The 14,906-nt window shown below is 43.2% G+C and overlaps 1 protein-coding gene across 1 annotated transcript in view; it reads left to right on the plus strand.

Moving 5' to 3' along the window:
- Window positions 1-14,906, plus strand: part of CILK1 (ciliogenesis associated kinase 1) — a 35,266-nt gene that overhangs the window by 298 nt on the left and 20,062 nt on the right. Inside the window, exons 2-4 of the mRNA XM_036916371.2 lie at window positions 3,170-3,224; window positions 7,722-7,843; window positions 8,832-8,911. Coding sequence (XP_036772266.2) covers window positions 3,170-3,224; window positions 7,722-7,843; window positions 8,832-8,911 — 257 coding nt within the window. The remainder of the gene's footprint in view (window positions 1-3,169; window positions 3,225-7,721; window positions 7,844-8,831; window positions 8,912-14,906) is intronic.

A 14,906-nucleotide genomic window follows, 5' to 3' on the forward strand; every position in this document is an offset into this window, starting at 1 on the left:
TGGTTGTTGACTCAGGAACCTGATGTTAGAGGTCTTATGCACATTGCCACATGGATTTACTACTTTGCATGCAGCACCCGGACTCTTTCAAAGCATCTTCTCACAATGTGAGGTAAAAGCAAACAGGTTAAGAAACATTTTATAGGAAAGGAAATGGAAACTCTGAGAAATTAAGTGACCTAATTTAGATCACTTATGCATGTGGTAGTCCGGTGACCTCTGTCTTGTTCTCCCCACCCCACCTACCCTTGCAGTTTGAGTCCAGACACAGTGCATTAATTATCTGTTGCTGTGTAACAATTTACCCCAAGAATTAGTGATTTAAAACTACGCAAATTTATTATCTGTGGGTCAGGAGTCTGGGCACGGCTTAGCTGCATTGTCTGCTCTAGGGTCTCTCATAAGGCTGTAGTTGAGGTATTGGCCAGTGCTGGGTCTCATCTGAAGGCTGAACTGGGGAAGGATCCACTTCTAAGCTCACTCACATGACTGTGGGTAGCATTCAGTACCTCTTGGGTTGTTGGCGTGAGGGCCTCAGTCCTCTGCTGGCTGTTGGCTGGAGGCTGCCCTCAAACGCTTGCCGTGTGGGCCTCTCTGAGCAGCAGCTCTCCAAATTGCTTCCTCAGGACATGGGAACCAAGAAGGCAATGAGGGAGACTTCTGCCAAGATAGAAGACACATCTCCTTGCTTTTGTAAACTAATCAAAGAAGGGATATCTTCTTAAATTGCTGCATTCCATTAATTAGAAGAAAGTCCCTAAAGGAGCAGGTGTTATCCCAGCCTGTGAATACCAGGAGGTGGAAATCTTTGGGGACTATTTTAGTTGTCTGCCTGCCACACCCATCTATGTCCAGTCACTTTTTCAACATCTTCATTTGGAGGTTCCTGCAGACGCTTCAAATCCATCACATCTGAAACTGAGCTTATATCCAACATACTCTCCCTGTCTTGCTTCAAACATGCTTCTCCCTCAGTATTCCCTATCTTGATAAATGGCACTGCCATCCCCTCAGGACCTGGGAGTCCTCCTGGCTTCCCTGTGCACTCCAGCATTCGTTGTCTAGCCCTATAGCTTCTGATGACTAAATATTTATCTGATCTAGCTACTTCTCTATTTCCCCTGCTAACCTTCCAGTCAGCCCACTGTCATTTACCATTTCTACCACAAGAATAATTTCTCCTGCAGGGTTCCTGGCTTCCATTCTTACCCCTATCCACTCCAGTTGGAAGGGATTGTTTTAAACACATGGATCTAATTGTCTAAAACCATTTGTGCCAAATGGTGTGTCCCTGCTGCCCAACTCATCACTTTGTCCCACCTGACTTTAGTGCATGTGGCATATAGTTCTGTGCCCGCTGCCAGCACCCCATCTCGAGTACACATGGGAGATTCAACCAGGGTGCCTTCTACACAGGTCCTCAGAAGGTCCCCAGCAGGACTGAGCCCCAGTTGCCCACCTTGGTATCAGCTGAACAATGTATCTTTTAATGAGTTTCCCACCTCTCTGTTCCCGGTTTCCCTGCTGCTGTTCCTGGCTTGCTGGAATCAACTCCCAAATAAACTACGTGCACCCAAGTCCCTCAGGCTCTGCTTTCAGGGGAACCCAAGCTAAGACAGCTTTCAGTATCTTCCTATCAGTTTTAAGGTTAAGTCCCCAGTTTCTAACATGACCTCCAAATTGCTGCATCACTTGGCCCCTGCATGTTTCTTTAGCCTTATTTCCCATTGTGACTCCCTTGCCCACTTTGTTCCAGCCACTCTGGCCTTTCAGCTTCTTGAACTTGCCAAATACCTTTCTGCTTTGAGCCTTCCCATCATATTCCCTACCCCATGCCTCCCACCACGTAAATCCCACTGGTCCTTCAGGTCCTGGTCTAAATACCACTGAATTCCGGGAGTCCTTCTTGTTGCCCAACACTGGATTAGGTTGCCGTGAGGTCCGCCCTCACAACGCCCGGCACCTTTCCTTACAGCACTTTGCACAGAATATCATTAATTGCTCTCTCCACACTGTATCTCCCATGCCTGACACAGCCCCTTCCAGATAGGAAGGGCTAAATAATATTTGGGGCACAAGTAAAGGAATTGGTCACTCAGCCAGGAGACAGTGTGACATTGGGGACTAAGTGTCAGAGTGAGGTGGAGAGATGGAAATTGGTCTATTACTAGCCAGCAGTGAGATCTTGGAAAAGCCATGTAAATTCTCTCTCTTAGTTCCCTCACCCTTCCCATTTCTTCTGTGGGGCTACTGGAAGATTAAAATGAGGCAATGTGATTGAAGTGCAAGGCAAGATATAACCCTGAGACCTGGACTTCTAGTTAGCTCATAGGGTTCTCTTTCTCTCCCCTCAGACTCTAAACCAGAGGTTGGCAACACAGTAAATATTTGGGCTTTTCAGGCCATATGGTTTCCGTCACAACTCAGAGCTGCTGTTTTAGTGTGAAAGCGGCCATAGACTGTAGATAAATGAGTGACTGTGGTTGTATTCCCACAAAACTTCATGTACGGAAACTGAAATTTAAATTTCATAAAATTGCACATGTCAGTAATGTTACTCTCCTTTTGATTTGTTTTTCCCAACTATTTAAAAACAGACATGCCGTTCTTAGCTCATGGGCAGTTCAAAAACAGATGGTTGGGGTGGAGTTGGCTCATGGGCCATAGTTTGCCAACCCCTCTTCTAGAGGGTCTAGAACATGATGGCAAGTAACCATATGTGGCATGTAAATTTAATGAAAAATTCAGTGCCTGTGTTACACTAGCCACGTTCCAAGAACTAGTAGCCACATGTGTCTAGTGGCTACCATAGTGGACAGCATGGAACATTTCCACCAATACAGGAAGTTCTGTTGGCCAGCTCTGATCTAGATAAAATAAGCCTGAGAGATTTCCCTCCAGGGCAAGGCTAGCTAATTACCAACAGAACAAGACAGCGGTCCAGACCTCTGTGCTCTGTACTGCACCCACCTCTACCGGGAAAGTTTGTCCTGTAGGATTGACTGCACTGCCACATTTAAAAATAGATGATGTTTTATAGTATAATATTTGGTAGAAATCAAAACCCACTCTAAGCACTAGTCCTTAAGTTCGGAAAGAAACATTTTTTAAAAATAAAATCTTGGCCTGTTACTGGGAATAAGCATGCTATTTCTTTCTTCTCTTTTAGAATGAAAAGAAAGTTTTATTCCTGGGAGGAATGCATGAACCTTCGGGAGGTTAAGGTATTTATTAACATGCTGGGAAATATTTGATGTATGGTTGATGAAATTAGCATTATAGATTCTTAGATTTATAGTAAGTTATTCTGTTTGAATTGTTTCACTGATGCCAAAAGAAAGGGGACAGATGGTAACGTTTTGCAGCTAGTAGCTGAAAGTAGGAGATTGCTGTGCTGTTGTATTCATGAATATACTTGTTTTTAAACCTTGGTTTAGTACCGTTAACTAAAGCATAGATTTATTCAGATTTCACTGGTTTCTCACTAATGTCCTTTTTCTTTCAAACTGTGATGAAATACACATAATAAAATTTACTATCCTACCAATTTTTAAGTGTACAGTTCAGCGGCATGAAGTATATTCATATTGTTGTACAAGCATCACCACCATTCATCTCCAGAACTATTTTCATTTGCAAAGCTGAAGCTCTGTACCCATTAAACAACACCTCTGGCCCCTAGCAACCACCATTCTACTTTCTGTCTCTTAGAATTTGACCACTTCACTCCAGGCACTTCACATAAGTGGAATCATCCAGTATTTGTCTTTTCCTGACTGGCTTCTTTCACTTAGCATCATGTCCTCAGGATTCATCTGACCCATGCAGCATGTGTCAGGATTTCTTTCCTTTTTAAGGCTGAGTCATATTCCATTGTACGTATCACATTTTGTGTATCCATCCATCCATTGATGAACACCTGGGTTGCTCCCACCTTCTGGCTATTGTGAATTTTCCCATTTCTTTAAACTCTTCCTTTCCACTTGCTCCTCCTCTTCAGCCTAGAATGTGCCCACCATTCTCTCTAACGAGCCTCAGCTTTCCCTTCCCTTGAGCTTCTACCTCTTTTCTTTCCTTACCTTACCTTCCAAACTCCCTTCACCATGATTTCCCCACTTACCATTGATTTCCCGCTTGAATGAATCAGGCGTCTGCCTCCGCAGCTCTGCAGAAGCTGCTCTCCCAAAAGCCATCGGTGCCCAGGGCAGGATCATCTTCCCAGGCATCTCCTGCCTGCATTGCCGGGCGCTGTTGCCCACGCCTTCCTCTCCTCTCCCGGGGTTGTGTGACTGCTTTTGCCCAGCTGTTCTGCCTCTCCCTTGCCGTTGGCCAAATGTTCTGTGGCTCACCCCTTAAACATTGATACTTCCTGCATTCAATTCTTTTAAAGATTTTAAAATTTATTTTATTTTTTATTGAAGTATCATTGATGTACAATCGTATATTGGTTTCCAATATATAACACAGTGGTTCATCAGGTACCCATGTTATTAAATCTTCACCTCCCCTAGTGTGGTTACTATCTGCCAACACGGGAAGATGTTACAGAAGCATTGTCTATATTCTCCATGCTGTACTACTGTTCCCGTGACCAACTTATATTATGATTGAGAATTTTTGTGTCTTGCATTCTATTCTCAGCAAGATTTTCTTTGCTCTGACTCTCCTCCTGAGTAATTTCATCCGTTCCCCTTTGTATCAGCAGTCTCATCAAATCTTTTATCTTTCTGATGCATTAGTGCAGGGTCAGCACATGATCCATGCCCTGTGATTATAAATAAAATTTTGTTGGAACACAGCCATGTCCATATTTATATTTTCTAGGGCTGCTTTCATGCTGCAAAGTTGAGAAGCTGAAGCAGGTACCATATGACCTAGAAAACCTAAAATATTTGCTCTCTCTCCCTTTACAGGAAAGTTAGCTGACCCCTGCTCCCTGCTTCAGGCCCATGTAGCCAACTGCTTAGTGGATATCAGTGCTTGAATTTTCTAGAATGTCTGCCTTTCCTAATGCTCATATTTTCTCCCTTTTCTGTTAATTATCATTTTCCCATTGCCCCAGAAACTGCAGCTCATCACAGGTGGCCTGTGTGATCCCACTTCCCGGGCATCTCATCCATCCTGTGTGCTTCTGCCATTCAGCTGTTCACACCCTGTGTACCATGTACTGGGAAGCTATTGGGCCAGGAAGCACCTTAGGTGCCTTGTTTTGTCCCCACAACTACCGGATGAGGGAAGTGTCAGTATCTTGAGTTTGCTGATGAGAACATCTGAGGCCCAGAGGTGCTCTAACTCTGCTTGAGGTAAACACAATCCTGTGCAGCAGAGCTGGGCTTCAAGCTCAGATCTGCTGGGCTCAAGTGGGTACATACCTGGCATCCAGGGTCCTCCCCACCCACTTCTCCAGTTAAAAGTCTTCCAGGGGAGTGTCTTCAGCACCAAATGCGAGTAGTGCTCGTCCCTGACAGAGCGTGCCCCTCTGCCCCGCGCCCGTCCTCATCCTCGGAAGGGCTTCCCTCCTGACTCGCCCTTCCCTCCCACTGGACTTGTCCTGGCGTTATTCTTCCTTCAGGTCCCATTTCAGGTGATCCTCCCACTGACCTCTCAGAGTTTGCTGATCACTCCTTCTTGAAACATCTCCGATGCTCCTTGTCCCTCTCGTTTCTTTAACACTGAGCGCAAGCTGCTTTATTCTGTTATGTGGAGTTTGTCTTGGTGTCCTCTCTTCCCAATTAGATTGTTTGCCTCTTAATGGGCAGGCACTGTGTCTTATGCCACACAGAATCCCTGGGGCCTGGTACAGTGTAGTTTTGTTAATAGTCAAGAATCTTCATCCATGGGAATAAACCATCCCATTTAGACTGCTGGCCCGGGATTAATTTGCTACTTCTGCTTCTCTCCTCTGATTCAACCATCCTTGTCTCTCTCTCTCCTGAGAACCTATTCCTGTGTCAGAATAAGGTGCCTACTTTCTGGAAACATATCTGTAAAACGAGTCACATGAAGTCCCGCCACCACCACCACCAATTAATCCTTTTCATATTAAACTAATACAGACTTTAATGTGTGAGCCAGGGTGGCTCAGACATGGCCATTCCTTCATGCCCAAAACACATGTCAGGCTAAGAGAGGAAGGTACCCTACTCCTTGCCTAGGATTGTCTTGTTGAAAAGCTTTAAAACCTACTTCATATTCCTCTGGATGAATTTACCCTGTTCATTCTGCTGCCCTTCCCCTGGAACCTTGGCCATCGCTTGTGGTGTGTCTCAAGCAAACAGTTAGAAAAGGCGACTGCAGTTTGTGGGAGTCTGGGGAATACTTGCAAGTTAAGCAAAGTTTGTGTTTGTTATTTATGGAGACCCAGGAATCCAACCCAGCCAAAAGAATTAGCCTGGTTGGGTCAATTCTGGAAGGATCAGGCCAGTTGACCCAAACAGTTGAGGATTCCTGTCCAGAGAGGTATCTTGGCAGGAGCTTGTCTTTCAGGAAGGGGGCTCCAGAAGAGTCTTGTTTTGTCCTCATCCACTGGCCCTGTTTCCCTCCTCTTCCCAGCTGCTTGTAATGACTCAATCATATTACAGCATTTCCCAAGCTCTGAGTCCTTGGGTACTTTATTACCGAGTATCCTTCCAGATTTGGGTGTTCATGTTAACATTTTCATCTTCAGACATGTGCGTGTTTGTTTCATAAAAGGGATGCTCTTTTTAAGGAAATGCAACGATAAAGAGGGCTTTGCAATTTATTACTGGACTCACTTCTCTGTGAGGAAGAGGCTTTTTGAGTTAAAGGGCTCCTCCCACTGGCCAGCATGCCCCTTGGAGGCATCTTTGAAGGAGGCATTCAGTCAAATTCTGATCATCTGGTGAGCTAACCACCAGCTGGGTGACTGACCGTCATACAGGGGCAGGATTGTGCTGCTCACTAATGCAAACATGTACTTGCTCACCATCGGCAGGACTGGTGATGCAAACAGCATGGTTCCCATGTGGCTGTGCTCTCGCGTAGGTGCCACGAAGAGCAAAGCAGCTCGTGTGCAAGGATGACTGATCAGGAGGTTGTGCACCACTTTGTGAGCCACCCTCTGGTTTCTCATCCCCTGTCTGACTTCTTTGCCTTTCCTGTTCTTGGAAGCAGAGGTATCTCTCCCGTCTCGAGTCAGGGTCTTCCCGATGTGATTTCTCTTCCTTCTCCTTTAAAACAGACAATGTCAGGAGCACAATGCTCCTTAGTCACACGGACTTGAGAGAATCAGGCAGTCATCCTCTTCCATGTGAATGGTTTCTTGCCCAGAGTATCTGTAGGCTGTTGGCTGGTGATCTCAGCCCAGAGCAGCTGCCTTTTCCCCTACTAGAATAATCAAGGCCCCAGCTTCCAGTGAGTTCCCCTCTGGCCACTCTCGTGACCTGAATTCCATCATCTGGATGGAGTGCACCAAAAATAGCCCTGGCCCATCGCTTGCCTGGGGAGGGGAAGCCAGAAATACAGTGAAGGTCCAGTGCTTACCTTCTAGTCAGCTGATCGAAATAGTTTTTCCACGTAAAGTTACTCTTTTCTTCAGAGAAATACTGTTTATCAAATTGTAGATAAAATAGGAATCGTGGCATTCATAGAATGAATTCTGTGATTCTAGAATTGGGTGTTTCTTCCTAAGGATAGAGGGGATTTTTTTATCAACAATAGATTTTCTCTAATTTTTTGTGTTTCTTTTTCTTGCCCTTTAGTCTTTAAAGAAGCTCAATCATGCCAATGTAGTAAAATTAAAAGAAGTTATCAGGGAAAATGATCATCTTTATTTCATCTTCGAGTACATGAAGGAGAATCTTTACCAGCTCATTAAAGAAAGGTACAGTTTGGGCTTCCTGATTGCAGAAGTAAATATTGCAAAGTGGATACGTTTTCATTTGGCTTCTGCTGTTGCAAGTTATGCTACTTAGGCTTCGCTGTTTAAATTTGCCCATTTAGATGAAGAGGCCAACCAACATTCCTGTTTTTAGAGGCCATGTAATAGCTTCATAGAAGCTACTTGCCATGTGCTGTTTTCATGTTTTTATGGGTTATTCACCCAAAGAAGCTCAGACATTTAACAGATACTCTGCAGCTCTCCATTCCCACCAGGGTGTATGGGCAGAGCAGCTACAAGTCAGGGGTGTCAACCGTTTCATTTATTGTGAAACCTCCAGTGAAAACTTCAAGGCGTATCTCAGTTCCTTTCTTGCTCCAGTGCTCAGGGACTGGCAGTCTGGGAAGAGGAGACTAATAAAGAACTTAGCTGCCATGGTCATTTTGAACTTTCCAAGTCAACCATGTGGAATGTGTTGAGCATATTTTCTTGGTAGCAAATGAATGCCATTCACAACATCCCTCTGAGTGATTTCAGCAAACAAATACCATCTTCATCGTCAGTAGTAACAGTGAAGCTGTGTGGTTTGCTCAACCAGGGGAAAAAATGTCACTGTCAGCTGCGTCTCATAGACCTTCAGCTGGAAGACCTCAAGTGTTGCCCAATAAAAGATGTTAAAGTGTTAGTTTATATTATGGAGAGAGGAGGTTTCTTTATGATACATTGGGAAGGATCTGAAAATGTTTAATGTAAAATGTTTAACCTTTTCTTCTTTGTAACACAACTGAATATATTTAGTTTTATAAATTAGCTTTCATGTGGATAAATGGTTGTTTATCTTTGGCCTTTATTATCAAAGGATCTGGTCAAATTAGCATGTGAGCAGATGTTTTCTTGAATTCTTACTGTGTAACGAAAAGAATATGAAAACGAGATTCATTTTCTTATGTAAATCTAGATTTACAACTTTTTTTCCCTCTGCCCCATACAGAAATAAGTTGTTTCCTGAGTCTGCTATAAGGAATATCATGTATCAGATATTGCAAGGACTTGCATTTATTCACAAACATGGTAGGTGATTTGGGGTGTTCTGTTTTTAAATAGCAGTGAAATGTCGTCAGGTAGGAGATGTAGGAAACATCGATGTCTTCTGTAATTGACTCCCAGAAAAGAGTTGAGAGGCTGACAATGGATTTTGGAATATGTTATCTCATATGACTTCATTTCTGAATTTCCTGCATTATGTATCACATCTGTGTGTTCTTATTCTTTAGGGTTTAACATTAATCTTGTGAGTTGTACATCTGAAAATTATTCCTGACCATTAGCTGGTATATTCATGAGGAGCCTAGGGTTAGAATTCCAAGAAGTTTCACATATCGTGTTTAACCTGCTAACACTGCTTCACTCTGGTTTCTCATTTTCCCAGTAGATTTTTATTTCAGTGTGTTCAGAAGGATTCAAGGATAGTCTACAAGATTTGTGCAATGCAGGAAAATAAGATGAATCAAAAATTGGGAAAGAAAGAAAAAGACAAAGGCATAAGTGAGGTTGATCCGCGATGTCCATGTCAGCACATTTTATGTATGTTGACGAAGGCTACAGATTTGATTCTGAGCTTGCTTTCCAATAAGGCAAAATGGGAAACATGAGCCTGTACAACCTACCTAGTTTCCCCAAGGTAAAAACAGTCCATTTGTCCAGGAGAAGCTGAACTTGTTCTTGGTGCCGAGACTAGAGAGGCTTCTCTGATGAATCCTTGTAGAGGCGATGGTATGTAATGCGACTTCATGACAGACACAGTAACCGGTTGCATAGGGCAATTTCAGGTCCTATTCCTCCATGTAGTCCAATTACATCACCCGATCAGAGAAACAGTTCTACTGGGGTCCAGTATGATTCACTGTAGGGTTTATCTGGTTAGTTCAAGCAGAGATTTAGAGAAATGGGTAGCTGAGTACCCTTCAGGAAATCCTCCATCACTATAGTTCTTCTTTGCTGAGCTTTTGAAAGGTATTGAGTAGCAGTGAGTTTGAAGTATATTTTCCAGCAAGTATCTGGGACATTGCTAGTCTTTGTTAGTAACTAGATGCAGACATAGCTGGAGTTGGACTGATACCTTCTCATGAACACAGAGCTGTGGGAAGGACGTGTCCACCAGTAGAGTCAGGAGTCCCCTCAGGAGGTCATTTGAGGTCACTTGAACAATGTACACAGAAAGGGGAGGCAGTTGATCTTACACAGGCAGAAGTCCACTCACTCCGACTCTAAGGATGTCCTTGACATTGCAAATATTGCAGCAACAGATGAGGTTCATCAACTAGTGGGGAAACTGTTTGGGAGCCCTTTAGTAATACAGTCAACTCAGATTTGACACATTTTGGCATGAGTAGAAAAGACATTATGCCACAGCCAGTGGCATGGGACACCTGGGATCATTCCCAATGAGTTCTTTAACCTCTACGTACCCCTCACAGTGGATTAAATGAAACACAAACACACAGGCAGAGGCCATCTGCAAATCTTTGTCAGTCTCCGGCACTTGCTGAGCAATCACTGAATAATAAGTGAGACTGAGTCAGATTGTGAACCAATTCTAGTAAAAAGTTTTCAGTCGAAGGTCATGTCTGATTCTACTGACATGGATAGAAGTAGTACTTCAGCCTTTAGTCACCAGAATTCACAAGGGATGGTACAAATTTGCAAAACATGAAAAACTTTCACTATGGTATCTTGGGGACAGATAGGAGGAGAAGGGCCACCTACTAGATTTAAGAGCCCAGGAAAAAGAAGTGAAAAGTCAAAGAGGTTCTCAAAAGAGAAAGGTCAACCAGAATGTTTTCAAACATGAACCAGTCATATTTCTCAGTTACTTGGACTGTATGCTCAATACCAGAAACTGAGTGGTAGATCTAAAAGAATAAAAAGATAAATAATATTCTTTGCCTTTCTCTTCTTTTCCTTTTTGTTGCTTTTCATAAGACTCAGATATTTGTTGCCAGAAAGAACTTGTAGCCTTTTATCTAGGTCTCTCCCTAATCCCATCAAATGAATACACACACACACACACACACATACACCCTCATACATGTCCATACACATCTACATGCACACATACTCACATGTATCCATATATATAAATACTGTATCCAGTAATTTAGCATCCATATATTATTGTGGTCAAAATAGCTCTTTGGAACACTGCACTGTTAGTTTCCTTCACATACTTTAGATGGATTGTGTATAGAAACAGTGCCAGGAAGGCTCAGTTTATAGATGAAGTCAGTCCACCTTTGCTTTTATGGCCCCAGCACCATTGCTGTTGCCAGAGATTCTTATTGTCACTTCGCCCCAGCTATTAGGTGCTCAGTTCTAGTTCAAGCTTAATAAAACATTTCATCTACCACCTTATTTATTTCCTTGAATTTCTCAGGTAGAAAGGACAGGTGGTATTTCTTCCTGCCAAAGAAGAGGAAACTGAGGGTCAGAGGGGTTTAAAGACCTGGCAAAGGCTCCATGCAGTAGAGTGGTAGGGCAGAGATTAGCTCAGATATCTGTGCCCACGGGCCACACTTCACTGGAAAAAGAGAACAAGAGAATAAGAAGTGAAGAAAATAGCAGTCATAATTGTAGATGGGATGGATATAATTTTATAGGTCTGATCTCATTTTCACTGATAAATGAGTTGGGGGACCTCTCTGGCAACTTTCATATAGTAGTGACTTGACTTTGGTCGAGCACACTTGTAACTCCATATTATTGTTTTCCTCCAGTAATGGAAAAAAAAATAATCTAAAGCCCTTCCCAGGGTTGTCTTGTGGGTTTCAGGCTCTTCACTGCTAGCTGGCTCTCACTGTGAGAAGATGCATTCTGCCCCTGGGGAGCAGACTCCTTTGAGAGGAGAGGAGCGCTGCAGTAGTTGCTATGGCCATAGTTCATGTCACTGAATACTTCCCCCAGCAGGGAATGAAAACACAGTTCTGCTCGGTGCTGATTGAGCAATGCCAAAGCATTTGTATTTTGTAAGAATTAAATAATGCAAACCATGTTTCATCTTTGACCTGCCCTTACAAATTCCCAGCTCAGTTATCTATGCAGGTAATGAGAAACACCTAAAGTGGCTTGGAGGACAATATTTTGCCCCAGAAGTGGTTTCCTGCTTCTGTGTTTTGCCACTGTCTTACCATCCATGACCTGAATCAGCCCTTGACCTTTCTGTGTGTTGCTGTCCTCATGTCCTTGATAACAACATTGTATGTTAAAATTCAGTAATACCTGTGAAATCACAGCTTTCAAAGCAGGAAGGTGTGCTATGTAAATTCATAATGTTTAAGTGTCTGTTGGTTATTTCCATATATTCCTATCAGGTGCATCATTAACAGAACGTGGCGGAGAGGAGAAAGTCTTTGTGGCTTGATGTTTTCCTTGCCTAAGGGTTGTTAATGAAAAGTAAGCACAACATATATTTTGCCAGGATGAAAGAGAAAATCCCTCTGTTAGTTGACTGGCACGGGGTAACCTGAAATTGAATTGAAGGTCTGTTTCTGTCTTCTGCAAGCTAAATAGTGTTGAACAGGAAGATTCTTTATAATAGCACTTTGCTGTTGCAAGATCTCTGAATGACCCAACTTTAAGGGTTTCCATTGTGAATCAGGAGCCCCCGAGGAAAAAGTGGGCTCACTGTTACAAGCCCCAGGGTACACATCAACAGGACATGTACCAGCTAGAAATCAGATCAGAGCTTAGCACCACCTCCTCACAGGTGTGCACATCACTAGCCTCATAAGCCTTAATTCTTATCTGCAAGCAACGGAGCCACGTCTGCCCGCCCTCCTGTTGGGAGGGTAAAATGAGAGGACTTGTACTAGTAATATAGACAAGCTCTTGCAAGGTGTCGCTGTGCCAAGCACTGCTCGAGAAGCTTTACAGAGGTAGCACATTGAACCCTGCGAAATGCCACAAGGAAGACGCTGGTGTCTACCCATTTTGCAGATGAGCAAAGTGAAGCACAGAGAAACTAAGTGATGTGCCAGACAACAAGCAGAATTGGGATTGGAAATCAGGCAACCTGATTGGTCTGCATACTTGACCATATGCTGTGTTGCCTCTCATCTGAAAATAGTAATGTTCTGTTAAAGTAGAGAAGATAAAAAGTAAATGTACATCATGTAAGGATCTTCTCTAAGGACTAGAACTCATAGGTATAAGGCTAATAGTAGTGAATTGCTATTATTCACTAATCAGAAGAACAGAGGGCTAAATCCTCTACAGTCGTGTTCATGAATGCTTCCTAGTTGTAAAGGCTTATACATCAATACAGTATAATGGACAATATGTGTCAACTGGCAAATACAGTTTTATCAGCCATTTCTTAAGAGTATATTTGCAATTATTTTTGTTCCTGGCCATTTACCCCCTGATAGTTTGTTGGATCAAGTATGATCTGCATGAAGGGAAGTTGCTTAGATGGATACATGGGGAACGAGAATCTCCATTCTCCGTATTTTATTAGTGCATGTGTTTCTCTGTAGAAGTAGGAGGAGAGAGGAGTTGGCAGTCAGGGAAAGGACGAGGCTTGACTGATGGGAGGAGGTGGTCGATGTTCATGGGAGCGTGACCCAGGGTGGAAGCAAGTGCCAGGTCCGGAGTGCAAGCACAGTGCTGTATCCGAGGACAAGCCGATGTGACAGGATGAACCCAACAGGGAGAAGAGAAGATGCAGGTTGGTTGACGTGGGTGTTACAGAGGGTGGCAGAGGGAACTTCCAGCGGGGCTTGAGGGCTGGAGGACAAATGACTCATGGTAAGGGAAATGCCACATAGGTTTGGAAATAGCAACTCAGCCAAACTAGAGGAGAAAGTGGGAGTCCAAGAGGAGAAACGTGATCAGCCTGGGGTTGGGAAGGCCAGAAGCGCAAGTCAAGCCTTAGTTGTATAGGTCGGGAGGGACAGAGTGGAGCTCAATAGTGCAAAGGCTCTGACACGTTTCTTGGTAGGATTCTGACTAATCCATCTCGCCCTACTCCTCTACCATTCGCTTTTCCCATCTGTTCAGTAAGAAAATGATTTCTGCCATTTCTTTTTTCACTGGTGTTTTTTTTTTTTTTTTGGAGGGCATCTCTCATATTTATTGATCAAATGGTTGTTAACAACAATAAAATTCTGTATAGGGGAGTCAATGCCCAATGCACAATCATTAATCCACCCCAAGCCTAATTCTCATCAGTCTCCAATCTTCTGAAGCATAATGAACAAGTTCTTACATGGAGAACAAATTCTTACATAGTGAATAAGTTACATGGTGACCAGTGCAAGGGCAGTCATCACAGAAACTTTCGGTTTTGATCACGCATCATGAACTATAAACAATCAGGTCAAATATGATTATTCGTTTGATTTTTATACTTGATTTATATGTGAATCCCACATTTCTCCCTTATTATTATTATTATTATTATTTTTAATAAAATGCTGAAGTGGTAGGTAGATGCAAGATAAAGGTAGAAAACATAGTTTAGTGTTGTAAGAGAGCAAATGTAGATGATCAGGTGTGTGCCTGTAGACTAAGTGTTAATCCAAGCTAGACACGGGCAACAAAACATCCATGGATGCAGAAGATTTCTCTCAGAACAGGGGGGGTGAGGTTCTAAGCCTCACCTCTGTTGATCCCCAATTTCTCACCTGATGGCCCCCCTGCGACTGTGCCTGTCTTAGGTTGTTCCTCCCTTGAGGAATCTTACCCGTCTCTGGCTAACCAGTCATCTTCTGGGGCCATACAGGGAAATGTGAAGTTGGTAAGTGAGAGGGAAGCCTTATTGCTTGAAAAGGTTAGCTTTTTACTTCTTTGCAGATTTATGCCCTGTGGCTTCTATGCCCAGCATTTGTCTTGAGGTGTCTTTACCACTTGGAAGAATTATGATACTCGGTAAATTCAATTTGAGGCACGAATTCTATTTAAGGGTTGTAATTAGGAAGGAAGAAGAAAAGCTGTAGGAGTAGCAGACGGAAGAAAACATGGGAAGATTGATTATTTCTTTGACATATCTTCTTGTAGAGTAACTTCAGCA

The sequence above is a fragment of the Manis pentadactyla genome, chromosome 16 (assembly GCF_030020395.1).
Source record: "Manis pentadactyla isolate mManPen7 chromosome 16, mManPen7.hap1, whole genome shotgun sequence".
Taxonomy (NCBI): domain Eukaryota; kingdom Metazoa; phylum Chordata; class Mammalia; order Pholidota; family Manidae; genus Manis; species Manis pentadactyla.